General features: G+C 40.0%; 4 protein-coding genes across 7 annotated transcripts; 1 reads left to right on the plus strand and 3 right to left on the minus strand.

Annotated features, from left to right (window-relative positions):
- Positions 1-1,561: 1,561 nt before the first annotated feature.
- On the minus strand, positions 1,562-7,232 carry LOC109627814 (glucosamine-6-phosphate isomerase 2). 4 transcript variants are annotated; one of them, XM_020084615.2, is made up of 7 exons: positions 7,122-7,232; positions 6,229-6,364; positions 6,015-6,116; positions 5,508-5,690; positions 5,226-5,410; positions 3,020-3,194; positions 1,562-2,050 (listed from the first exon to the last, which is right to left on the minus strand). In XM_020084615.2, exons 2-7 carry the CDS (start codon positions 6,350-6,352, stop codon positions 1,992-1,994), a joined length of 828 nt encoding a protein of 275 aa, XP_019940174.1. In that variant the 5' UTR covers positions 6,353-6,364; positions 7,122-7,232; the 3' UTR covers positions 1,562-1,991. The 4 variants fall into 4 exon arrangements, with proteins under 4 accessions (XP_019940174.1, XP_019940177.1, XP_019940175.2 ...); XM_020084618.2 differs by having other exon boundaries at positions 6,931-7,129; XM_020084616.2 differs by having other exon boundaries at positions 6,802-7,129.
- A 1,371-nt stretch (positions 7,233-8,603) lies between these two features.
- Positions 8,604-10,562, minus strand: LOC109627835 (cytochrome c oxidase subunit 8A, mitochondrial). The gene is made up of 2 exons (XM_020084650.2): positions 10,314-10,562; positions 8,604-8,952 (listed from the first exon to the last, which is right to left on the minus strand). The coding sequence occupies exons 1-2, from the start codon at positions 10,428-10,430 to the stop codon at positions 8,857-8,859; spliced, it is 213 nt and encodes a 70-aa protein (XP_019940209.1). The 5' UTR covers positions 10,431-10,562; the 3' UTR covers positions 8,604-8,856.
- Positions 10,563-15,578: 5,016 nt separating this feature from the next.
- Positions 15,579-17,537, minus strand: LOC138412340 (cytochrome c oxidase subunit 8A, mitochondrial-like). The gene is made up of 2 exons (XM_069536041.1): positions 17,289-17,537; positions 15,579-15,927 (listed from the first exon to the last, which is right to left on the minus strand). The coding sequence occupies exons 1-2, from the start codon at positions 17,403-17,405 to the stop codon at positions 15,832-15,834; spliced, it is 213 nt and encodes a 70-aa protein (XP_069392142.1). The 5' UTR covers positions 17,406-17,537; the 3' UTR covers positions 15,579-15,831.
- A 1,051-nt stretch (positions 17,538-18,588) lies between these two features.
- On the plus strand, positions 18,589-26,715 carry rrh (retinal pigment epithelium-derived rhodopsin homolog). The gene is made up of 7 exons (XM_020084876.2): positions 18,589-18,839; positions 20,419-20,609; positions 23,250-23,349; positions 24,273-24,426; positions 25,578-25,746; positions 26,176-26,354; positions 26,464-26,715. Exons 1-7 carry the CDS (start codon positions 18,728-18,730, stop codon positions 26,567-26,569), a joined length of 1,011 nt encoding a protein of 336 aa, XP_019940435.2. The 5' UTR covers positions 18,589-18,727; the 3' UTR covers positions 26,570-26,715.
- The last annotated feature ends 274 nt before the right edge of the window (positions 26,716-26,989 follow it).

A 26,989-nucleotide genomic window follows, 5' to 3' on the forward strand; every position in this document is an offset into this window, starting at 1 on the left:
TCGTCCGCCTGCCCCTTACTCTGAATTTCTATCAGAACTAGTTCTTAGGACAGGTACAATCATTATAGTAGGTGATTTCAACATCCATGTAGATGTTGCCAACGACAGCCTTAGTTCAGCTTTCAAATCAATAACAGACTCGATTGGTTTCACTCAACATGTGAATAAACCCACTCACTGCTGACATCACACTCTTGATCTTGTTCTGACATATACATTGTACATACATTGTCAGATACATTGTCTTGTCCTGAAACCATAGAACCACCTGTAGCACCAGATTTTTATTTGCATCATTTTTTTATTGATCCTCCTGAACTCTCTCTTCTCTCCCCTCTTTTGGGTTTCTTTATATTAATACGATTTTAAGGTCTTGACCTTAAAATCTATAATGTATACTATACAAATGAAATTGAATTGAAAAAGATACTGACTATATAACTGCTAGTCACTGGGGTAAATAATGTCATCAAACTCTCTAACATTTTCAATTCAATTGTCATTGAATGAACTTGTGAAGCTGTTGCTTGTAAATCATATCACTGCTCAAAACTAAACTAAACACGGTGTTTGGAGCTTTGAGGTTCATTAGTGGCCGAGGGATCCGTTAATGTGACAAACTCATCTCAACTCAAAGTTTAATCACTGACTTTTTCAGATCTTTCGACCACATCTCAGTCTTCAAGACTGGATAAACACTGTAAAAGCCACAGATACCGAAACTAGACCATTCATCACCTGCATCCATTTAGAAAGTGTCAAAGGTCATCAACCAGGAGTTAGAGGACATCCACACCTGACACCACCTCTGAACAGAAAAAAACTTTAACACTATATCCCTATAACCTGGTGTGACCAGTCTACTCTCTCAATCACTGAGCAAACTAATTTCACTGGTGAAGGCGAACATAGAGTTACAAGCTCTGACAAAACTGATAGCTGGGCCTCGAGTGGAGATTATTTTGTAACAATTACAGGACGGGATTGTTTTGAAAGTCCATGTAAACTTCAGTGTGCAGTAGGGGTTGTCAGTGGAGGGGCTGCTGGTTCACATCCCCCATTTACCTACATGCAAAAACCATACACATCAAGTCTGACCAAAGACTAAGGTGCATTCCTTTGAGTGACGAAAGTTTCATAAACGCTATTAAGTGCCCAATATAGAAGAGTATAGACCATTTAGCATTGACCAAATGAAAAGAAAAATAACTCTGCTGGGAGTTTTCTACCATGTGTTGTCATTTATGGTCACGCTAGCTGCTCTGTCCCCTCCTCTGCCTGTTTGACTGAGGGCTCGGCTGCAGACAGATTTGTTTGCAAAGAAATGTAGTGACTCTGCTCAAATCAATTCTTACCCTAAAAATATTTTAGAATTGCAGAAAGGCCCTCTGAATCGAAAAAGAAATCGCTTGAAGATTCATGGCCCTAGAAATAAAACATACCTTAAAATTGTCTAATCTCCTCTACCACCACCACAAACCCACCAGAACCGTTTATGATTGGGCGCAGACTGAGTGCAGGAACGGTGGAAAGTGTTTTACAAAAAGAGAAAAGACAGAGATTTAGATGAAAAAAAATGTTTGATATAGTTTTTATGACAAGAGATAAATGAACAGTTAACAAAGGGATAACAAGATTAAAATAGTTCATGGGCCCTTTAACATTGTTTAATTCAGTATTTCAAACTGCAGTTGCATTTACAGTCTGGGTTCATTTCCACACCAAACTTAACAACTTCACTTTAAACACAAACTGCAAAATACTTTAGAGAGAGAAGCCCCATGAATGTAAAACAAACCTGATCATTTTCCCCACTCACCGAGGATGCGGAACTGTCTGAGGCTAACATTATCCCAAGTCCATTAAAGTCCATGAATTAACAAAGTACATATCAGGACAGGGAGTCAGCAGTCCCTCTTTATAAAAACAGTAGCAGAGTAATAATGTTTCATTCGTGTTGGATCCAGGAACCTTCAACCATCTTCACTGTCTCATTGGTCCTTTATACTGAGCACCGGGTCCACCAGCTTGTTGTGAACATGCATTAACCCTACAATGAACATGAACAGGGAAAAAAGTATTTTAGATACTGACAATATCATTACTTTTATAGTATTTTATGTTGATGTTCAGTTTAACCTAAAACCACTCAGAGTGACCTTTCCGAACTGCAAGGTTCCTCGATCAGTTTTGTATCATAATTAGGAATGTTACAAATCAAATCTTTTGCTGCTAACAAACAGTAAGACATTTGACCGATTGTAATAGTTAAAACCTTTTTTAAAAATCTCTTACATCTCTGGGCACCAGTACCATCTGAACACATGATCTCCACCACAGCTTTCACAGTTAGCCTGTCACTACAGTAACCCCACAGCATGAGGACCTGCTGCTGTTTCTGAATAGTGTTGGTTATTGTGATTAGCTACAGTGCACTCTTATGTGCACCAGGGACAAGCGAGGACAGGTGATACACCTGTTCTGCCTGTTGTGGATGGTAAAAAAACTTTATAGTGTTGATGTGATTCATGTGCTTTAATGTAATCTGTTTTTATACAATGATATATACAATATATGTATGTATATACACATACACACATATATATATATATATATATATATATATATATATATATATATATATATATACATATACACTTGTTGGCTTTAGTAGTCTCTATTCTGATTTTTTTAAATATCACTAAAGCGTAAAGCTGCTTTGCTTCCACACCACAAACTAATTTGTTTGAAATTAGACTGTTCTATTTTTAGATTCGGCTGTTGGCACAGCACCAGATCCCGGTTGGTATGGAAGCACAGTTTCCAGAGTCTGGTCTAGGTAATCTAGGTGAAACCAGTGTAGTTCTGCAAAACCTTCAGGTTCATTCAACTTAATTCTAATTTTGGAGGCTGTTGTCTACCATTCACTCCTTTAATTGAATTGTAACGCATTTATCAACCTCATTTATAACAATGCACACTCTTCTCCTGAGCAGATTAAGAATGGTGCTGCCGGTACCTTTAAAGTACTTCACAGTTTTGACTCGCAGCTCCAGCGTGGCGTCCTCGTCGCAGACAAAGATGGTGCGCGGGTGCTGCTGGAAGGCTGATACTGTCCACATGTGGTTGACTCCCTCCTCTATGGCTTTATACAGAGCAAAGGCTTTGTGTGCTCCTGTGATCAGAATCATCACCTGAGGAGAGGACATCAACAGAGTTATACTCAGTGCAGCTGCTACTTGCTGTAGATCCAGTTAGGTGGGAACATGAGGTTGGTTAACATAAAGTGTGACAAAGGAACTCTTAAGTAGTTACATCATTTAATAATTGGTCAGCACTAAGCTCAGTGCATCCTGAGAACTGGTCCCTCAAACCAGAGTAGAGCGGCACGCAGCACATTGATTTTCTAAGTGCATCCTGAATCCTCTTGCTCGCCCTTTCTCTCTTTCTTGCACTGACACACAGACACAAACATTGGACTCAATGGACATCTGTATACTCAGAGTTGCCCTCATAGTGCCTGGCCCCACACCAGAGAGACTCTTAAGCCTAGTTTATGCTTCTGCGTCACGTCGACGCCGTACCTACGCCGTCGACGTGACGCAGTCGTTGAGCATTCGAAGTTCTGCGTCGAGGGAACGCGTTGCTCTGCAATTCACCGCCATGCCGCTAGGGGGGGTGTGGCTGTGTGTTTGTGTGCTTATAGCCGAAACCTCGCTTTTTCTTCCGTAAAGTAAACAACGGTAAACAATGGCGACCGAGGTGGAGCAGCTGTATTTGGAGTTGGAGCTCATCAACATTGAAGAACAAATGCTTATATTGCAAATGTTGAAGCGCAGGCGACAGAGAAGACGTTTGCGGAGGTGGTTTTACGACGAGGAAGAAAGACCGGAGAAAGCAGATGCCGGAAGTTACGTTCTGACCGCACTTGCGGTCCACATCAACGGAGGTGCGCATCAGGCTACGGCGTCGACGCGACGCAGAAGCATAAACTAGGCTTTACTGTACCCGTGTGTTAGAATGTTTGACAATTTATTTCATCATTGGGATACTTTGCTAGTTGATGTGTATTAGTTGTGACGATTATTGTCAGAGGAAATATCACGGTTTCACGATATATATTATTTATATTACAGAAGGAAAAAGACTCACAACAACCAATATACAGATAATAGATAGCTATTTATATAGCCTGAAAATATGACCTAAAATATGTATTATTATCATCAACTTTATCCAGTTAGTTTTTATAGTGTAACGTTTATCTATTTAAAGGAATTTATGTAAGCTATTTTATTTAGTTGCCTTATTGTGGAAGGTTGGTCACTTAATATGTGTTTCCTTTCATAAGCTGTGTATCTGTGTGGCAGTTATATTAATTAGTTATATTGTTAATAGGAAGGGGGGGGGGGCTATGAACTCCGCCGATGGAGTTGTTTGTCAAGCGTTGGTGGAAATAAGGCTGTTAAGTCAGTTCCCTCTTCTCAACTAATGTTAGAGAGAGATTTCACCACATGGCTCACACACAAATGACGTGACTTGCGAGAGCCAGCACACCATAGTTAGATATTATAGTTCTTACAATTCTTATGGTTATGAAATCGTGACATTATCAAACCGCGGTTATTGTAGAACCGGTTAATCCCAACATCCCTAGTTGTGAGTCGTAGCTGGAAAAACAGATATATACGACATACGACCAGCTAACTATTTTATTGTTACTAGTTAAATCATAGTATGTTTTCACAGTCACTTTAAGACAATATAGTTAACAAGTTTGCATTGTTATTGACTGATAAGCTACGACGCCAGGACGATGTGGTGGGCGGGGCACTACGAGATCTTGCAGCTGATTGGCTTGCTGCTCTGAATAAATAGACCCAAGATGGTGTCGTTGAGTTGCAAGGGGACACTCATCTTCCATTAGACGGCAGTAGTGCATTACTAATGGACTCAAATACACTGCTAAAGGCTGTTTTTCAAATTGTTTGTGATTTTTTCATATTACTTATGAATATAGTTACATGTTTATATTACATTATATTAGCATGGAAATAGCAGTGAAGCTACACCTTCCTGACATGTTTTTTTTAAATATCATCTCATTGAATCTAACACAGGGTTTACATTGTGTACACAATGAGTACATATATAATACAGAATATGTAACAGTGGTCAAAGAAGAGTGGTATGGGAGGAATGAATGAACTGTGTTCCAATCTCACCTCTTTGGCTTCCATGACAGTTCCTACACCCACAGTGAGTGCCATAGTGGGAACCTTGGACAGGTCGTTACCAAAGAAACGAGCGTTGGCCACAATGGTGTCCTTAGCCAGGGTTTTCACTCTGGTCCTGGAAACCAGGCTGGAGCCCGGCTCATTGAACGCAATGTGACCATCAGGGCCAATACCTACAGAAACACAGCGAGAAGAGATTACCCAAGGGATTAAATCACCCCTAGGGTTATCTAGGCTCTGATGAGTTACAACAGATTAAACATGTCTGACCTCCAACAAACAACTGGATTCCTCCGGCCTTTGCGATCTTCTGCTCAAAGGCCTGACACTCTGCCTCCAGGTCGTCTACGTTTCCATCCAGGATGTGAGCGTTGGCTGGATCGATGTCGATGTGCTTGAAGAAGTTGTTCCACATGTAGGAGTGGTAACTCTCTGGATGAGCTCTTGGGAGACCTGGAGGACGACAGGGTCACCTCGTAAGCCTAAGAGCTAAGAGGCCAAATAACAGCCTGCTTCAAAACCATGGGACCACAATTGAACTGATGTTTAAAACAAAACATAGTCCAGAGCTAACCCATGTGAACAGACCGGGACATGCCATTTGATGTGCTGCACAGCTCAACACAAGGTCTGACGTGAGGACGTGAGCCATCGACACTGCTCAGATCTAATGCCACAGCGTGTTCTCACAAATATTTCAGAACTGCTCACTAATGTAAGGATCAGCTGTGGAGATGGAGTGGACATATGAGATGAATCAATCAGCCTTTAACTCACCTACATATTCATCCATGTTGAAGGTTTTCACATATTTGAAAGAAATATCGCCATTTCTGTAGTATTCAATCAACTTCTGGTAGCAGCCATAAGGAGTGCTCCCTGAAAGACATCAGACACTTCAATGCACTCCACTTAGTTGTAGTACACCTGCAGAGATACTTCACCCTTGAGAACCCTGGAGAACATCAGTGTCTGTGCGGACGGTGCCCACCTGTAGGCAGCCCCAGAGTAAAGCATCTGTCGGCGGACGGCTGGAACTGGATGATCCTGTTGCGGATGTATTTGGCTGCCCACTCACTGGACAGATCGTAGTCGTCCAGAATGACCAGCCTCATTGTGTCACCTTTCTAAAAGAATGACAACAATGGAATGAATGATAAATGACAGCCTGGCTGGGCAATAATACACCATCGGTAGTTGTGGCTGTAGAACATTTGTCAGCTTTGGGCCTGACTCAGTTGAAAACTGTCTCACAGTGGGTTTACAGGAGGGATTAAAACATACAGACTAAACTAGACATCAAATGCTCTACAAAAATAAAACAACAGACACCAGAGAGAAGACAAATCAAGAAACCAATGAGGGTCAACATAACAATCGTTTCATTCACATCGATATATTGCTTTTACATTGTGTAAAGTTAGGATGTGCAACACATTATTTATCCACCTCAGATTTAGAAAAGGTTTTGCTGTTTATCATTCTCTGCTCTGCTGGAGAGTTTAAAACCACAACCTGTGGTCGTCTTTAAACGTAAACGAGAGAATAACGGGACGTGTCTTACAATGATCGATCTCGACTGATATGAACATTTCATCTTGGTATGATTTCTGGCCGTGAGTACCACGCCAAACTCCGTTAAAGAAAGGGCCAACTGGATGTGTGTGTGCTCGCCGATTTTCCAGGATGTTACCGGACGAAACGTGAGAACGACTCCCACAAACAGGACTCCGTAAACGGTCGGATGTTTCCATGGAGTTTGGTGCAGAGGTGGCTAACGTTAGCAAGAAGGTCGTTGTAAGGTCCATTTAGTGGCACGCGTCACGGATCTGAGGCGAAACAACGAGTTAACACGAAGCAAACGATTCAACAACAAGTTTTTACCTTCAGTCAGGGGAGCGAGTCAGGTGACGTAACACGCCTGCTGTGTCACATGACTGCTTTCTGTCACATGATCCACTACCGGTCAGGTGATTTTGCTAAAATACATTTAAAAAAAACCACAATCATTATTATTGTTGTTCTATTTGATGTTACTCGTGAATTGCGCAGTATAATAAGAACTTACTTGATTCTTGTTCCCTCATGGTTGATGCACTTATTGTAAGTCACTTTGGATAAAAGTGTCAGCTAAATGAAATGTGATCCGGACACAAATAAAGTACAAATAAATAGAAAATGTACTCAAGCAAAAGTGAAAGTATTGCATAAACTGTTTAACTGTGCTTGCAGTCTATTTTGTTTATTAGAATAGTGCAAACTGGAACGCTGCAGATGATACAGCTGCAAACCGTGTTAATAAAGAATGCCGACTGGATCACGTCATTAATCCCACCCAAACCATGACTACTTCTGAACAATGTGTAACATGTAACACAATGCAAATGTAGTTGAGTAGCGATTACAGATATTTGCCAAGACATGGGGTGGAGTAAAAGTGATAAGTCAAGTACTTTATAATAGGAAGAAAGTAAAGGTACTGTGTTACACCCACCACTGTTAAAGACTAACACATTAACACCAGTAGAGGAACAGAAATATATTTCATGTGTTTCATGATCAGCTGGATGCCTACATTACACCCCTGTGGTGCATCAGTGACTTTTTGGATTTTGATAATGGACAAATAACCAACATAACTAAATAAACAGCTCATGAATCAAAGCACTGACCCACACAGGCCAACCAAGAGGTATTTAAGAGATCGACTGTGGCAGTCCACAGAATGCCACTGAACAGTAACTTGTCTCATCTCCAAGTACAATCATACAGACCATCCCTCATGTGAACATAAAGAAAAAAACAGTGACCACAGCAAAGATCAGTGTCTTTTCACAAACACTCCATGACTTAAAGTAACTGAGTACATTTACTTAATCACCTGAGTTAAATGAACAGTGCTTGTACTTAATTCTTTTCTATACACCTGTTTGTACTTCAACTGCAGACTTTAAGGCAAATGTTTTACTTTAGGTTGCACTATGTTGTGAAAACCAATTACACTAACATTTTATTCATAAAACATACGTTTAAATAATGTATTCATTATTTTTTTAGTACATATTTATGTGATCTTAGTTAATATATTTGAACTCTGCTATAATCAACACATGTACTATATTTACATAGAACTAATCTAGTCATATCATCCACTCAAAGCAACCATTACTATATACTTAAAACTTGCTGATAACGGTGAATTATTTTAAGATTGGGTGGTGGGTATTCAAAGTGTGCCGTAAACCTGCAGAATTATCAGCATATCGTTACCCTGTTTGTCATTTCTACTCTGTGAGCAAGAATAATTCTGAGCTCTCCCGGTGATCAGCAAATCCACAGAAGCCAAAACACACAAGACAAGCAAAGCTGGGTTTTAAATTTAATCTTGTAACATACTCCTTTATCAGGGAAGTCATACAATAAAATGCTTAAAAGATCACAATGTTTTAGGAACGGTTGGTGTGTATCTGAGATGTGGCGTAGAACAGTCAGAAGGGTGGAGGAGTGAGGTAAAACTATATTCTTCTCTGCAGCTGAACATCAATGGTTATGGTCCCAGGGGGTTCACTGGAGACAGAGGGCTGTGTGCACCAGGCAGCAGTCTGTTCAAATGGTCCGTCTATTCTTTCTTCTTGTAGTCCTCCAGGTGGGCCAGGATCCACCCAGATGGTCCCAGGATGGCCAAGGAGAACATTCCCAGCGCAATAACAGTTTCCTAGGGAACAGACAGAGAATATCCAGTCAGCTAAACATGAACTCTGCTATATAAAACAACACCTGTTCTTCACACTCCTCACCCAAGTTCATCGGTAGCAACAGATCTTCTGAATTTATCAAATGGGGTTTGATTTAAAATTTTCATTCTATGTGCATGATGAGAAAAGAAAGCGAATCCCTCAGTCTAACAAAATATGACTCGCTGATGTTTTGTATCTGTGTCCGGCCCTCGAGCTCTTCAGCAAGTGGAGAGAAGCCTCCTACCATCCATCAAAAAGACCAAAATGAAGAGGAGAAGTCAAACGGAGAAAGGTTTCAAAAATAATACAGTTTAGCCGTGACCATACAAAACAAACAGCCTATAAATACCTATTTTTAATACATTGACTATCTCTCCTATCTGCATTACTCTACAAGGTATATGATATCTTATATGGAAGTTTTTGTAGTATTAAGAGGGACTCACTATTTACAGTTAAAGATGAAAAAAATGAGTAACATCCCTATTGTTATATTTCTAACTTTGTATAGATGAGATTTTTCTTTATTTCTGTCTTTGTACAGCAGTCTTAGGTGCAATGTCAATCCAAATGTTCCTACTACTATTGTGTCACCTTATTCTCATTGTCCTCTGTGCTGCCACTGGCTCAGATGAAAGCCTCTAAAGGGAACTCCACATTCACACTGAACCCCTCAGTCCCGTGTCAGGTCTGATGAAGGGTGTAAACTACAGTAAATGTGTTTGAGGCAACAAAGTGTAACGTGGGTACTTCTTTCTCAATGTCACTGTACAGATCCTGCTGATACAACCATCGTCTACTCTATAGGGTTCCATTTTGATGAGCCTGGACAAACCAACCTCTGATGCTAGCTTACACAGGACGGCTGGATGAATAGAATGTCTTAGACTTAGTTGATGAGTGAAATCAGAGTGTAAGGGTGAGAGTTACATGCTGACAGAGAAGTGTCTCATGTCTAAGTGGGGTCCTGTGGTAAGAGCCTGGGCCTGGCGGCAGTGACGCTGGGGAACTCTCGACTGACTTGAGTGTTTACGAAAACAAGAATTGCATAAACAACCGTTAGCACAAAGCTAACAGCCGAGGCGGCAAGCTGCGTTAGCATGGGGCTCACTAATGAAAGAAGAGGACAACGCCGACCAGCCGCTGAAAATACGTCCCGCATACACACTCATTTGAAATCCGTCACTTCAAGATAAGTTAAATACAAGCGTTAACTTTTTTTTAAAATAAAACACGCGCTCAGCACTGCCTGTCGACTTTGACCTCGTCAGCCAAGGACGGCTAAAGCTGCTAGCTCGTCGCTCGGTTAGCATGAAGCCAAGGTGGGTGAGACACTCACGAGTGCGCCGATCTTCTCCTTGGCCGGTTTCGTGAAGATGTTCGCCCGCTGAGCGACGGCATGTGACCGCAGGGCCGGGGCAGCGCGGCAGGCGAGAGTCCTCAGGAGGCCCGACATGTTTGTTTGGAGCGATGGGGTCTTCTCTTCTGAAGGAGCCGGGATGGAGTTCAGAGGAAGTGCTTCACGCGTCTCCACTTTCCAATGCTGTCCAGCGAGCTCCACACTGCCGCCTACTGTCCTGGAAGTTCGATTACACGCAACACTCCAGCATTATGGAAGACCACCAGCGTCACAGAAATAAAACATTTCACTCATGAATGTCATGAATCCATCATTGTGTAAATACATACACTCAATTACAAACTGATTATTGAAATTATATTTTAATGGGCAATACAGAGAGAACTGTACAAAGAAAAGTATTTGAAATTGCATTAATCAAATCATAATTATTGGAATGTTATTTAAATATCTATAAAAAAAATACAGTTCAAAAGATGAAATTGATTACTAGATTCACAAACTGAACTTGGAATGAATATTTGAATTAGGGAGTTAATAGAGATGTTTTCTTGTAAGAAGGATTACACAAAAACTACTGGACAGATTATCCAAAAACTTGATCGTGGTTTGGGTCAGGTACACACCCACACAATTTTGGTGCAGCAGTGGGCAGATCAAGGAATGGCAAGAGCGTTTATCCACATTTTCATTGATTTCTTAGAGAGCAACCCATGGAACATGATGACAAGATTCAGGTATGATAAGGGCACTGGTATTTTTTGACCAATCTAAATAAAAATCCATCCATCTAGTGAATTTAAATGTGGTTTAGTGAGGGGACTGTTGGACCTTGGCACAGTTATATGCTCTCTAGGTGCCCCTCTAGTCGTCACATATTTCACATATGTCCATCCAATGTGTGTGTGTTATCTTAAGACTCTTTGCATTAGTATATTTCTATTAAGCAACCTAATCTTACACAGTGAATTAAGACCTTATTTGGGCCTTTTCCAGCTGCTTATCCAGAGTTGGTGTTGCCCACAGTGTAACCACAGTGAAGTGAATAGTCTTCAGGCATTAACGCAACTTCAGTTCAGTTTTGTAATGTCACTCACTGGCCAGAGCACAACAGCTCCACGTGAGCGGTAATCCTGTCTTGTGCAGCCCTGTTGTTCACGTTACTTACACACAGCCTCCTGCTATTTGGGGACACAGGAGCAATGGTATGTAATAATCCCCTTCACGTTCACCCCCCACCCCTACCACTCCACAAGTCCCTACCGACTTTAGACAGAAACAGCATTTTGTCATACTGGCTCTCTCTATCTCTTTTGTTCCGATTTTTTTTTATCACCGTGTTTAATTTCACCCCGAGACCGTCTGTGGGAAGACTGCCCATATCAACGAAGTGAATTTTTTTTCTTACAACTAAGAAAATGGGGATTAACTCTGGAGTTAATATTTCAGATGATGTTGCACTTTACGGAGGAAAAAGTGCCTTTACTCAAATAGAGCACAACATTGTGGCTGGATATCTTATTACTGCAGGTAACAGGTGGCATTTTAAACATAATTCATTGTGACAAAAGATGTGAGTATTGTGTTGTTTTAGTGTAATATTGCCTTCTATTTTTCTGTAGAACCAAAGAAAGTACCTCTCTTATGTAAGGGGCATTCCTGGGGTGTCATTGTTTTAACATGAAGTACATTTAAAACAGCTCATAAGCTTCAAACTATCAGGAAATTCAGAAATTGTGAGGAAAGTTTGGTTGTTTTACAATTGCAGACAATTCATCTCTATCGATGAGCAATGAACACAGCAATGAGTTTATGTGATCTCCTCGAAACTCCCTGCTGCTTTCCCCAGCAGTGTGAAAAAAAAAGGACAATCACATCATGTGGTTATCGAACTAGAACATCAGGGAAAGATGGTGGCTTTGGTTATATTTAGAATGAAGTGAACATTTCTGGTTTTTCTTTTCTTTTCATTATTGTTTTGTTTTTACCTAACATAGTCTTTTGAGTTACTCACACCATAAAACCATTATTAGTGAGAAAAACTAACTAAATATATTGACAGAGAACATGTAGAGTAATGTTAATTGTTGTCGTGTTTACCATGTTCACGTGTCCATTTAAATGCCCCCCATTGTGGTTTTTACAACCTAGTCTTGTCTCTTTTCTGAATGATATACGGTATTTCAATCTTTATTGAATGTTTTGTCAATATGTTGTAATTTTAATGTTATAGGGGTTTTCTTCAGAAACTTATAATAACTGTTGGTTGAAAAAAGGTTGATATTCCAACATATGTTAGGTCTTCTGTAAAGAGGTCCATATTGATATGCTCAATATTTATTGCTTTTCCAGTTTAGGAAGTTTCTTGGCATTACTGAAGCAAGGAGAACTACTTTTACAATGCGATTTGTCAGCATAACAAGTCGCCTCACAAGCTGTGTGATGGAGAGAAGGGTTACATTGTTTATTTCCCCCTTCCCTGATCATGTTTTTACCTTGTTTCCATCTGTATCCTCCCTGACTTCAGAGTTTCTGTAAGCCTGATCTATGCACATTAAAATATAAGCATTAAGTTCATCATGTAACCTATATTTTAATATTCAACACGACTCAATAATCATTCTCAAACAGAAGTTCATGTTCGTTCTACATTAGACTGAGAATGGTCGACTTTAGAGCAGCTCAAAACATTTAATTGTTTTCTTTCGTCCTCAGCCGCTGAAAAAAAATAGGATCTGTTCCATGTGCTGTTGAAATGATGTGACAAAAGTTTTTTTTTTTGTAAACTGCATAATGTTCTGGGTTTTTTTCGATTTAAAACAAGATATTGATAAGTAAATATAGATGATGTGTAAAGATGGAGTTGTTATTTATGTAAATGGTCAAAATGGTCTGTATGAATATAACACTTTTCTAGTCTTGATGACCACTCAAAGCACTATACAGTAAAAATGTTTATATATATATATATTTAAAACTATATAATACAATAATATATATAACCTAAAAAGAAAGAAACGTTATACTGAGTCAATTTATATAAGATAATCATGTAATTGCAAGTTCATATAGGATCTCCTGTTCTCCACATCTTCTCTCCTCTCCGCAGGAGTCATCAGTTTAACAAGCAACATCGTGGTGCTGCTCATGTTTGTGAAGTTCAGGGAGCTCCGCACGGCCACCAACTTCATTATAATCAACCTGGCTTTTACTGACATTGGAGTGGCTGGTATCGGCTATCCCATGTCAGCTGCCTCAGACATCCACGGCAGCTGGAAATTCGGCTACACCGGTTGTCAGGTGGGTGGGATACTAATGTTCAACTGTAATTTTGCACAACATCTATAACACATCTGAGGGATATGTGCAATGTATGATATTGGGCTGTATAAATGAAACGTACTCATTTCAATACTAAAACAATCTACATTAAGATGTCTTGTAAATCGCAGCAAATATATTATTGAAATTAAGGACTCAGTTGTTGGTGAATTGTTTTATTTCTTTTTTCTTCTGTTTGAAAATGATCCCAGAAAATCATCTACTCAAAGGTCAGTTCTCAGAAAGAGCTATCATGCCTGGAAGTAAAGCAAACTTTATTTTTATGACACCTTTCACAGACAGTAGTCACAAAGTGCTTCAACATGGGGGTGATGGAATCAAAAAGAGTTGCATTATAAAACAGAACAAAACACACTAGGCACTAGAAAACATATATAAAACGACATGTTATCTAAATGCTTGTCTGAATAGATGGTTTTAAGCTGCTTTTTTAAAGGCTCTACAGAGTCTCTGTTCTTCCAAAGCTTAGAGGCAACTGACTGGAAATCATGGTCCCTCCAAATCTTAAGGCATCTTTGAGGTACACTAAGAAATCCCAGCTCAGCTGGTGGAGGGGGAGTCAGGAGGTACATGATGTAATGCGGAGCCTGGCAATATAGGGCTCTACAAGTGAGCATCAAAACTGTAAAATTAACACTAAAATGAAAATGAAGAGGAAGCCAGTGGTGAGATGTTAAAATATGTGTAATATGTAGTCTGTTGGGTGGTTTTAATGGGCCTGGCAGCACCTGATCACTGCACTGCTTGGGTAATAAAAACCGGTTTACTTTGAAAACATGTCACCAGGATTCCATGAATCAATTCTTCTGCTGTTAAGTTGCTGTTGACATAAAAACACCCAACTTAACTCCACCACCATCACTACTGCGTACTCTGGATCCAAGATGGCAGAACCTGAATCCAAGATATTTTGGCCTCATTTTTGTGCATTAGGAGAAAGTCCATCTTTATTTACAGTCTATGGTATAAACCAGTGGGGTTGGACTTGGCGTCCTGCTGTGTTTTTACCATCAGTAAAATGTTTGCTGTTATTTTTCGAGGAGAATGAATTGAATTCATAATTAAATGTCAATCATCAATAAAATTTTTGACGGATAAATAGGCCTTCTCTTGGTTGAATCAGTATAGCCTGTATACTAATGACAAACCCTCCGTGTCTACGCTAGCGAGGAGCTGTCCCTGCCCTCCTGGGACATCTGTGCTATAGCAGTCGGTATCCTGTGCTGCAGGCCTCGCAGCTAACAGCTAACCTCAAAGCATGTGCAAATGTTATTACTGAGTAAAAACCAGTAGATAAGCTGTTCACAATCCTGAGGATCTGAAAAATGTGATTATGTTTGTCCAAGTGTTAACCTGATCAGTGTCTTTTCACAAACACTCCATGACTTAAAGTAACTGAGTACATTTACTTAATCACCTGAGTTAAATGAACAGTGCTTGTACTTAATTCTTTTCTATACACCTGTTTGTACTTCAACTGCAGACTTTAAGGCAAATGTTTTACTTTAGGTTGCACTATGTTGTGAAAACCAATTACACTAACATTTTATTCATAAAACATACGTTTAAATAATGTATTCATTATTTTTTTAGTACATATTTATGTGATCTTAGTTAATATATTTGAACTCTGCTATAATCAACACATGTACTATATTTACATAGAACTAATCTAGTCATATCATCCACTCAAAGCAACCATTACTATATACTTAAAACTTGCTGATAACGGTGAATTATTTTAAGATTGGGTGGTGGGTATTCAAAGTGTGCCGTAAACCTGCAGAATTATCAGCATATCGTTACCCTGTTTGTCATTTCTACTCTGTGAGCAAGAATAATTCTGAGCTCTCCCGGTGATCAGCAAATCCACAGAAGCCAAAACACACAAGACAAGCAAAGCTGGGTTTTAAATTTAATCTTGTAACATACTCCTTTATCAGGGAAGTCATACAATAAAATGCTTAAAAGATCACAATGTTTTAGGAACGGTTGGTGTGTATCTGAGATGTGGCGTAGAACAGTCAGAAGGGTGGAGGAGTGAGGTAAAACTATATTCTTCTCTGCAGCTGAACATCAATGGTTATGGTCCCAGGGGGTTCACTGGAGACAGAGGGCTGTGTGCACCAGGCAGCAGTCTGTTCAAATGGTCCGTCTATTCTTTCTTCTTGTAGTCCTCCAGGTGGGCCAGGATCCACCCAGATGGTCCCAGGATGGCCAAGGAGAACATTCCCAGCGCAATAACAGTTTCCTAGGGAACAGACAGAGAATATCCAGTCAGCTAAACATGAACTCTGCTATATAAAACAACACCTGTTCTTCACACTCCTCACCCAAGTTCATCGGTAGCAACAGATCTTCTGAATTTATCAAATGGGGTTTGATTTAAAATTTTCATTCTATGTGCATGATGAGAAAAGAAAGCGAATCCCTCAGTCTAACAAAATATGACTCGCTGATGTTTTGTATCTGTGTCCGGCCCTCGAGCTCTTCAGCAAGTGGAGAGAAGCCTCCTACCATCCATCAAAAAGACCAAAATGAAGAGGAGAAGTCAAACGGAGAAAGGTTTCAAAAATAATACAGTTTAGCCGTGACCATACAAAACAAACAGCCTATAAATACCTATTTTTAATACATTGACTATCTCTCCTATCTGCATTACTCTACAAGGTATATGATATCTTATATGGAAGTTTTTGTAGTATTAAGAGGGACTCACTATTTACAGTTAAAGATGAAAAAAATGAGTAACATCCCTATTGTTATATTTCTAACTTTGTATAGATGAGATTTTTCTTTATTTCTGTCTTTGTACAGCAGTCTTAGGTGCAATGTCAATCCAAATGTTCCTACTACTATTGTGTCACCTTATTCTCATTGTCCTCTGTGCTGCCACTGGCTCAGATGAAAGCCTCTAAAGGGAACTCCACATTCACACTGAACCCCTCAGTCCCGTGTCAGGTCTGATGAAGGGTGTAAACTACAGTAAATGTGTTTGAGGCAACAAAGTGTAACGTGGGTACTTCTTTCTCAATGTCACTGTACAGATCCTGCTGATACAACCATCGTCTACTCTATAGGGTTCCATTTTGATGAGCCTGGACAAACCAACCTCTGATGCTAGCTTACACAGGACGGCTGGATGAATAGAATGTCTTAGACTTAGTTGATGAGTGAAATCAGAGTGTAAGGGTGAGAGTTACATGCTGACAGAGAAGTGTCTCATGTCTAAGTGGGGTCCTGTGGTAAGAGCCTGGGCCTGGCGGCAGTGACGCTGGGGAACTCTCGACTGACTTGAGTGTTTACGAAAACAAGAATTGCATAAACAACCGTTAGCACAAAGCTAACAGCCGAGGCGGCAAGCTGCGTTAGCATGGGGCTCACTAATGAAAGAAGAGGACAACGCCGACCAGCCGCTGAAAATACGTCCCGCATACACACTCATTTGAAATCCGTCACTTCAAGATAAGTTAAATACAAGCGTTAACTTTTTTTTAAAATAAAACACGCGCTCAGCACTGCCTGTCGACTTTGACCTCGTCAGCCAAGGACGGCTAAAGCTGCTAGCTCGTCGCTCGGTTAGCATGAAGCCAAGGTGGGTGAGACACTCACGAGTGCGCCGATCTTCTCCTTGGCCGGTTTCGTGAAGATGTTCGCCCGCTGAGCGACGGCATGTGACCGCAGGGCCGGGGCAGCGCGGCAGGCGAGAGTCCTCAGGAGGCCCGACATGTTTGTTTGGAGCGATGGGGTCTTCTCTTCTGAAGGAGCCGGGATGGAGTTCAGAGGAAGTGCTTCACGCGTCTCCACTTTCCAATGCTGTCCAGCGAGCTCCACACTGCCGCCTACTGTCCTGGAAGTTCGATTACACGCAACACTCCAGCATTATGGAAGACCACCAGCGTCACAGAAATAAAACATTTCACTCATGAATGTCATGAATCCATCATTGTGTAAATACATACACTCAATTACAAACTGATTATTGAAATTATATTTTAATGGGCAATACAGAGAGAACTGTACAAAGAAAAGTATTTGAAATTGCATTAATCAAATCATAATTATTGGAATGTTATTTAAATATCTATAAAAAAAATACAGTTCAAAAGATGAAATTGATTACTAGATTCACAAACTGAACTTGGAATGAATATTTGAATTAGGGAGTTAATAGAGATGTTTTCTTGTAAGAAGGATTACACAAAAACTACTGGACAGATTATCCAAAAACTTGATCGTGGTTTGGGTCAGGTACACACCCACACAATTTTGGTGCAGCAGTGGGCAGATCAAGGAATGGCAAGAGCGTTTATCCACATTTTCATTGATTTCTTAGAGAGCAACCCATGGAACATGATGACAAGATTCAGGTATGATAAGGGCACTGGTATTTTTTGACCAATCTAAATAAAAATCCATCCATCTAGTGAATTTAAATGTGGTTTAGTGAGGGGACTGTTGGACCTTGGCACAGTTATATGCTCTCTAGGTGCCCCTCTAGTCGTCACATATTTCACATATGTCCATCCAATGTGTGTGTGTTATCTTAAGACTCTTTGCATTAGTATATTTCTATTAAGCAACCTAATCTTACACAGTGAATTAAGACCTTATTTGGGCCTTTTCCAGCTGCTTATCCAGAGTTGGTGTTGCCCACAGTGTAACCACAGTGAAGTGAATAGTCTTCAGGCATTAACGCAACTTCAGTTCAGTTTTGTAATGTCACTCACTGGCCAGAGCACAACAGCTCCACGTGAGCGGTAATCCTGTCTTGTGCAGCCCTGTTGTTCACGTTACTTACACACAGCCTCCTGCTATTTGGGGACACAGGAGCAATGGTATGTAATAATCCCCTTCACGTTCACCCCCCACCCCTACCACTCCACAAGTCCCTACCGACTTTAGACAGAAACAGCATTTTGTCATACTGGCTCTCTCTATCTCTTTTGTTCCGATTTTTTTTTATCACCGTGTTTAATTTCACCCCGAGACCGTCTGTGGGAAGACTGCCCATATCAACGAAGTGAATTTTTTTTCTTACAACTAAGAAAATGGGGATTAACTCTGGAGTTAATATTTCAGATGATGTTGCACTTTACGGAGGAAAAAGTGCCTTTACTCAAATAGAGCACAACATTGTGGCTGGATATCTTATTACTGCAGGTAACAGGTGGCATTTTAAACATAATTCATTGTGACAAAAGATGTGAGTATTGTGTTGTTTTAGTGTAATATTGCCTTCTATTTTTCTGTAGAACCAAAGAAAGTACCTCTCTTATGTAAGGGGCATTCCTGGGGTGTCATTGTTTTAACATGAAGTACATTTAAAACAGCTCATAAGCTTCAAACTATCAGGAAATTCAGAAATTGTGAGGAAAGTTTGGTTGTTTTACAATTGCAGACAATTCATCTCTATCGATGAGCAATGAACACAGCAATGAGTTTATGTGATCTCCTCGAAACTCCCTGCTGCTTTCCCCAGCAGTGTGAAAAAAAAAGGACAATCACATCATGTGGTTATCGAACTAGAACATCAGGGAAAGATGGTGGCTTTGGTTATATTTAGAATGAAGTGAACATTTCTGGTTTTTCTTTTCTTTTCATTATTGTTTTGTTTTTACCTAACATAGTCTTTTGAGTTACTCACACCATAAAACCATTATTAGTGAGAAAAACTAACTAAATATATTGACAGAGAACATGTAGAGTAATGTTAATTGTTGTCGTGTTTACCATGTTCACGTGTCCATTTAAATGCCCCCCATTGTGGTTTTTACAACCTAGTCTTGTCTCTTTTCTGAATGATATACGGTATTTCAATCTTTATTGAATGTTTTGTCAATATGTTGTAATTTTAATGTTATAGGGGTTTTCTTCAGAAACTTATAATAACTGTTGGTTGAAAAAAGGTTGATATTCCAACATATGTTAGGTCTTCTGTAAAGAGGTCCATATTGATATGCTCAATATTTATTGCTTTTCCAGTTTAGGAAGTTTCTTGGCATTACTGAAGCAAGGAGAACTACTTTTACAATGCGATTTGTCAGCATAACAAGTCGCCTCACAAGCTGTGTGATGGAGAGAAGGGTTACATTGTTTATTTCCCCCTTCCCTGATCATGTTTTTACCTTGTTTCCATCTGTATCCTCCCTGACTTCAGAGTTTCTGTAAGCCTGATCTATGCACATTAAAATATAAGCATTAAGTTCATCATGTAACCTATATTTTAATATTCAACACGACTCAATAATCATTCTCAAACAGAAGTTCATGTTCGTTCTACATTAGACTGAGAATGGTCGACTTTAGAGCAGCTCAAAACATTTAATTGTTTTCTTTCGTCCTCAGCCGCTGAAAAAAAATAGGATCTGTTCCATGTGCTGTTGAAATGATGTGACAAAAGTTTTTTTTTTTGTAAACTGCATAATGTTCTGGGTTTTTTTCGATTTAAAACAAGATATTGATAAGTAAATATAGATGATGTGTAAAGATGGAGTTGTTATTTATGTAAATGGTCAAAATGGTCTGTATGAATATAACACTTTTCTAGTCTTGATGACCACTCAAAGCACTATACAGTAAAAATGTTTATATATATATATATTTAAAACTATATAATACAATAATATATATAACCTAAAAAGAAAGAAACGTTATACTGAGTCAATTTATATAAGATAATCATGTAATTGCAAGTTCATATAGGATCTCCTGTTCTCCACATCTTCTCTCCTCTCCGCAGGAGTCATCAGTTTAACAAGCAACATCGTGGTGCTGCTCATGTTTGTGAAGTTCAGGGAGCTCCGCACGGCCACCAACTTCATTATAATCAACCTGGCTTTTACTGACATTGGAGTGGCTGGTATCGGCTATCCCATGTCAGCTGCCTCAGACATCCACGGCAGCTGGAAATTCGGCTACACCGGTTGTCAGGTGGGTGGGATACTAATGTTCAACTGTAATTTTGCACAACATCTATAACACATCTGAGGGATATGTGCAATGTATGATATTGGGCTGTATAAATGAAACGTACTCATTTCAATACTAAAACAATCTACATTAAGATGTCTTGTAAATCGCAGCAAATATATTATTGAAATTAAGGACTCAGTTGTTGGTGAATTGTTTTATTTCTTTTTTCTTCTGTTTGAAAATGATCCCAGAAAATCATCTACTCAAAGGTCAGTTCTCAGAAAGAGCTATCATGCCTGGAAGTAAAGCAAACTTTATTTTTATGACACCTTTCACAGACAGTAGTCACAAAGTGCTTCAACATGGGGGTGATGGAATCAAAAAGAGTTGCATTATAAAACAGAACAAAACACACTAGGCACTAGAAAACATATATAAAACGACATGTTATCTAAATGCTTGTCTGAATAGATGGTTTTAAGCTGCTTTTTTAAAGGCTCTACAGAGTCTCTGTTCTTCCAAAGCTTAGAGGCAACTGACTGGAAATCATGGTCCCTCCAAATCTTAAGGCATCTTTGAGGTACACTAAGAAATCCTGGGTGGAAATCCCAGCTCAGCTGGTGGAGGGGGAGTCAGGAGGTACATGATGTAATGCGGAGCCTGGCAATATAGGGCTCTACAAGTGAGCATCAAAACTGTAAAATTAACACTAAAATGAAAATGAAGAGGAAGCCAGTGGTGAGATGTTAAAATATGTGTAATATGTAGTCTGTTGGGTGGTTTTAATGGGCCTGGCAGCACCTGATCACTGCACTGCTTGGGTAATAAAAACCGGTTTACTTTGAAAACATGTCACCAGGATTCCATGAATCAATTCTTCTGCTGTTAAGTTGCTGTTGACATAAAAACACCCAACTTAACTCCACCACCATCACTACTGCGTACTCTGGATCCAAGATGGCAGAACCTGAATCCAAGATATTTTGGCCTCATTTTTGTGCATTAGGAGAAAGTCCATCTTTATTTACAGTCTATGGTATAAACCAGTGGGGTTGGACTTGGCGTCCTGCTGTGTTTTTACCATCAGTAAAATGTTTGCTGTTATTTTTCGAGGAGAATGAATTGAATTCATAATTAAATGTCAATCATCAATAAAATTTTTGACGGATAAATAGGCCTTCTCTTGGTTGAATCAGTATAGCCTGTATACTAATGACAAACCCTCCGTGTCTACGCTAGCGAGGAGCTGTCCCTGCCCTCCTGGGACATCTGTGCTATAGCAGTCGGTATCCTGTGCTGCAGGCCTCGCAGCTAACAGCTAACCTCAAAGCATGTGCAAATGTTATTACTGAGTAAAAACCAGTAGATAAGCTGTTCACAATCCTGAGGATCTGAAAAATGTGATTATGTTTGTCCAAGTGTTAACCTGTTATGGGTCACAAAACCATTCCATGTACCACTGTGACCTTGGTGAATACATGGTGCTTTTGTATTTAAAATGGATTTGCTCTGTTAATTAGTTTATACATGAAAATCTGGCAACCTTCACACTACTGAGCATTCAAACTCAGTAGTGCTTTTTTCTTTTTCTTTAGTTTTACTCCAATCACAGCAGCTGTGTGTGAGATGATGTGAGAATCCTCTTGTTCTATTGTTTATGCTATACCATTAGCATCTTGTTATAAAAAACTAGTTGCTATGACTTATTCTGAGCTGCCCATGAGACTAAACCTGTGAGCAGACTGACGCACATTCACACAGGCCACGTGTTTGAGTTATTTCAGCAGATTATGGGTTTTTTCAGACCTTGTTTTTTCCACAGTGATGTTGACCCATGTGATGCTAATCTACAGTGAGAGAGCGCGGGCCCAGAGCCAAACAATTCACCTGGACAGTGTTGGCTTTCCTGCACACCACATAACAGAGTAATAGAATTATTACTCACATCCAGTTCAGTGGATATGCTGATCAGCATAATACCATTAAGAAGTGTGGCTTGTTGTGGCAAGATGTGGAAATGATGGAAGTGATCCATGGTCTGTTGGATGCAGAGAGATGGAGCATGATGCAGCGCAGTTAGAAGAAAGAAAGCACATCAATGAAAGCACCCACAACCTTATATAGCGTTAAACATTCTCTACACAAAAGTTCACTTAGACTACACTGAGTGACTGACTGACACCATGTCCCTCTCTCGGGATCCAGTTCTGTGTACACTCGCTGTTAAGATCACTCATTACTTAAAATCTATGTATACAAACCTATATAGTCGACTCAACTCGGCTGATATCGGCTGATGTAAAGACGCCAATCTGTAGCCTGTGTAACAAAGTCTAAGTAGCGAGTAGTTGTTGGCCTGTTAGCTTGCTGCTGCTCAAGGTCTTTGGAGAGGCTTCCTTTACTTTACCGTTCTTCTTTTTTGGCTGTCATGACAACATATATGTGAGTTGGTAGATTGCTGGTTATTTATGTGGGGTTTTGAGTTTTTGTCTATAACTTTATTTGGGCAGCCGTGATTGAGGGTTAGAGCAGTCGTCCTTCAACCAGAAGGTCGGCACAAATGTGCAGATTGTCAAACAGTTGCAAACTTAAAGGTAACATCAAAGCACACCATTATCATGAACTGTCTGGTTTTAACTTCTGTGTTTCCGTCTCCAGATCTATGCAGCTCTTAACATCTTCTTTGGCATGGCCAGTATTGGCCTGTTGACTGTGGTGGCCGTCGACCGCTATCTCACCATCTGCAGACCAGACATAGGTATCCACTGACTGCTCCTCTGTGACACACTGTTCACAGTTAGTTAAGTACACTCAGCTAAAACAACGTACAGACTAATACAAGAACAGTCAGGTTTTGTTGAACCAGTTTTAGAGATTCCATTTCAAATGGCTGCAATTTGTCGTGCTGTTGATCTGTGAAATAATTCATGTACATGTCCATGTTCCAAATGCAAAATTGTGGGTTAAATGTTTGGTCAATCCAAGTGTCTTGTGAGCTTACACACAAACCCGCAACACAAATGTTTAGGTGATTTGATAATGGGTTGTCCCTAAGTCCATCCCATTCAATTGAAAACAATATCTCAAGAACGCCTTGAGGAGACTTTTCCAAATGTAGTGCAAATGTTAGCTGAACTGTAAGCATGAACTGATTTGATTTTAGTAGTCATCGGCCATGTTGCTGTGACCTCACAAAACACATTTATTGCCTTGTGAATGCAATATCTTGAGGACAGTTTTAGAGAATCCTTTTAAATTTGGCACAAAAGTTCACTTTGACTCAGATGAATGAATTAGATTTGGTTCGTCAAAGGTCAAGATCAAAGGGGCCAACAGAACATGTTTTTGCCCTTTTGAACCTGATATCTCAAGTCTCCCTGTAAGGAGTTTTTTCAAGTTTAGACCAGTTGTCAGAGATGAACTGATCAGATTACAGTGGTGAAAGGTCAAGGTGGCCTCATGAGTGTGTAAAAAATTATAAAACTGCACTGGTTGGTAGAAGCATACAACCACAGGGTGTTAATTCTGTTAAAACTAATCTGTTACTGTTTAGAGAAATAGACTTTCTTATTTCCACCAATTGTTAAACATGACAAATTCAAAAATGTTTGCAGCTGCAAAAGAAATTCAATCTTTTACAATTATATTGACTTTGCTGATCTGTATGGTTTCTCTCTCCAGGGCAGAAAATGACGATGCGATCATACAACCTTCTCATTCTGGCAGCATGGCTGAATGCTGTGTTCTGGTCCTCCATGCCCATAGTGGGATGGGCTGGATATGCCCCTGACCCCACTGGAGCTACATGCACCATCAACTGGAGACAGAATGATGCGTGAGTCATGTAGTGCACATTTGAACACGGCTATAACATGTCGCTTTAAAAAAATGCGAAGATAATAATCTATAATAATGGTAATGATAATAATGGTAAGAAATACTATTGCTTCTACTGTGTACTATCTGTTGCCTCTCAGCTCTCAAAAGTTTAATGTATATTCACATTAATGAATGAAAACTGACATTATGGAGTTGCCATACTAATCATCCAATGCAGATAACCAAAAACAGAGAAAAGCTACTAAACAAATTCGAGGTCTGTATGCAATGTCATTTGAGGATGTCATGACTGGCTCAAATCCATGACAAAAAGACAATTGGTGACGCAAAAAGTTGGCATGGTCAAATTAATAGTTTATTAAACAGCTAACAAAAACAACTTATTGTGCATAAAGTTATGAAGTGTGTCTGTCAGCAGCATCCAAGAGGGTGGGGCGTCACTAGGAAAATCACAGTTACCTTTTTTATAGTACAGGAGACAGGGACAAAATGATTGACAGTAAGTTTACTTACATCAATACATCTAATTCCGGAAGTCTCTCTGTGTCTGTCTGTAGAAGGCATGTTCGAGAACCGTTCTCCTTATCTGCTTGCTACTTGGTAAGTGTATTGTTAAGGGCCCAAGAAAGTGCAGTACGGAATTTGGTGTGATTTGGACACATGATATATGATATTCCCCAGAACCTGAGTGTCTTCATTCAGTGGTTCAGACTGCAACTTAACCACAGTGTGTTTAACTGGTGTTTCCCACAATGAGCAGCAGTAGGTCCCATTTTGACAAATCTCCATGTACCCCAGATGCAGTGTCACTGAATGCTCAAGGGAACAACATCATCTTAAGTCATTGCATGTGGACTTTCTCCAAAATGTTTGTGTGAACTTTTACACCCAAATAAAGAGTAGACTCTTACATTACCTAAAGATAGCAACTTTATGAAAGGTGTAATGCACAGAAACCAAGAAAGCACAGTGACAATTGTCAAGTTGTTTGTATCAACACTTCTTGAAAAAGCTGCAAGCAACAAGTCAAACATTGACCTGCACTAGTCTCAGTTAGTACAGGTAAACACACGTTCCAGATCTAAGGTCAAACTTTACCCATGTTACCATGTGTAAGCAGATACTGACTCTGCTTTTCCTCCACAGCTCCTTCATCTCCTACACTATGGCAGTGATCGTCGTGAACTTTGTGTTGCCTCTGTCTGTCATGTTTTACTGCTACTACAACGTGTCAGCCACTGTGCGGAGATACAAAGCTGGCAACTGCCTGGACAGCATCAACATCGACTGGTCGGATCAGATGGATGTCACCAAGGTGAAAACGCATGAGCTCGCTCTTTTTTCTACTCTGCGGTCACTGAGATAGCGTTTGCCTCAGCAGCTTCAGTGTAGGCCATCATTTTAGTGGCTGGACAAAGTCAAAACAGTCAATTACTCAATGAGTGTTTTCCCTGTGTGTATCACCAGAAAATGAGTGTTTTGCCTCTGGAGCACATTTTGACAATGGCAGAGATGTGACTTAAAAACTCTGTCTGATTTATCCAGTGCCATGCACTGAACACATTATGGTCACATTTTTGTGCTCGTCCAGCTCATATGCACCTGGAGTCAGGTTGGCTGGTTTGTTAACGTGCCCTTCTAAATGTCTATCCCCTATACTTATCTCAGCCCCTCTGCTTTATTCTACATACACGTATGCAGGTGTATTACATGAAAGCTTAGTTAGCGTGTTTGTGCCCTGCAGATGTCCATAGTGATGATTGTCATGTTCCTGGTGGCCTGGTCTCCCTACTCCATCGTGTGCCTCTGGGCATCATTTGGTGACCCCAAGACCATACCTGCCGCGATGGCCATCATCGCTCCACTGTTTGCCAAGTCCTCCACTTTTTACAACCCCTGCATTTATGTCATTGCCAACAAAAAGTAAGTGTTTTTCTAAGTAGGTGTTGTTTGAAGTAGAGATGGGGTACGTGTTGTTATAATATTTTAGTGGTTGGTGCATTAAAGTACATAAAAAGGTGCTTTCTTTCAGGTTCAGAAGAGCCATAATAGGGATGGTCCGATGTCAAACCAGGCAGCGAGTCACCATCAATACCCAGGTTCCCATGACAACCTCCCAACAACCTCTGACCCAGTGAGATGACATTGCCTCAGTATGACTCTGTAATAATATACCCTGACATTGAATCACTGTTTTTCTTTCTGTTGGAGCTATTTGTTGCTGTAATTGTGGTTTGGATGTAATAATTGTGGTTTGTGAAATGAAAATCCTTTTGTGTATGGACTGAATTCTTCAACTACTTTTTAAAATAATGTCCTGTGCTTGAAAACGACCTAAGCAACATTAGGAACAATCTGATTTCTAGTTGTCATCACAATTTTCATGCTGGTACACAAGTGCCAGCTCCTGGATCAGGAAAAAGGTGGTCAGGTCAGGGGAGAAGGTGACAAGTAGAGGGTGAAACAACAGCTCCAGTCACAGCTTCACTATTTGTTACTAAAAAGGGTAGCAGGGACCAACAAGGCACCAAGATCTTCTGCTCTCTTGGCAGAGGAAT

The sequence above is a fragment of the Paralichthys olivaceus genome, chromosome 12, assembly GCF_024713975.1.
Source record: "Paralichthys olivaceus isolate ysfri-2021 chromosome 12, ASM2471397v2, whole genome shotgun sequence".
NCBI classification, from domain to species: domain Eukaryota; kingdom Metazoa; phylum Chordata; class Actinopteri; order Pleuronectiformes; family Paralichthyidae; genus Paralichthys; species Paralichthys olivaceus.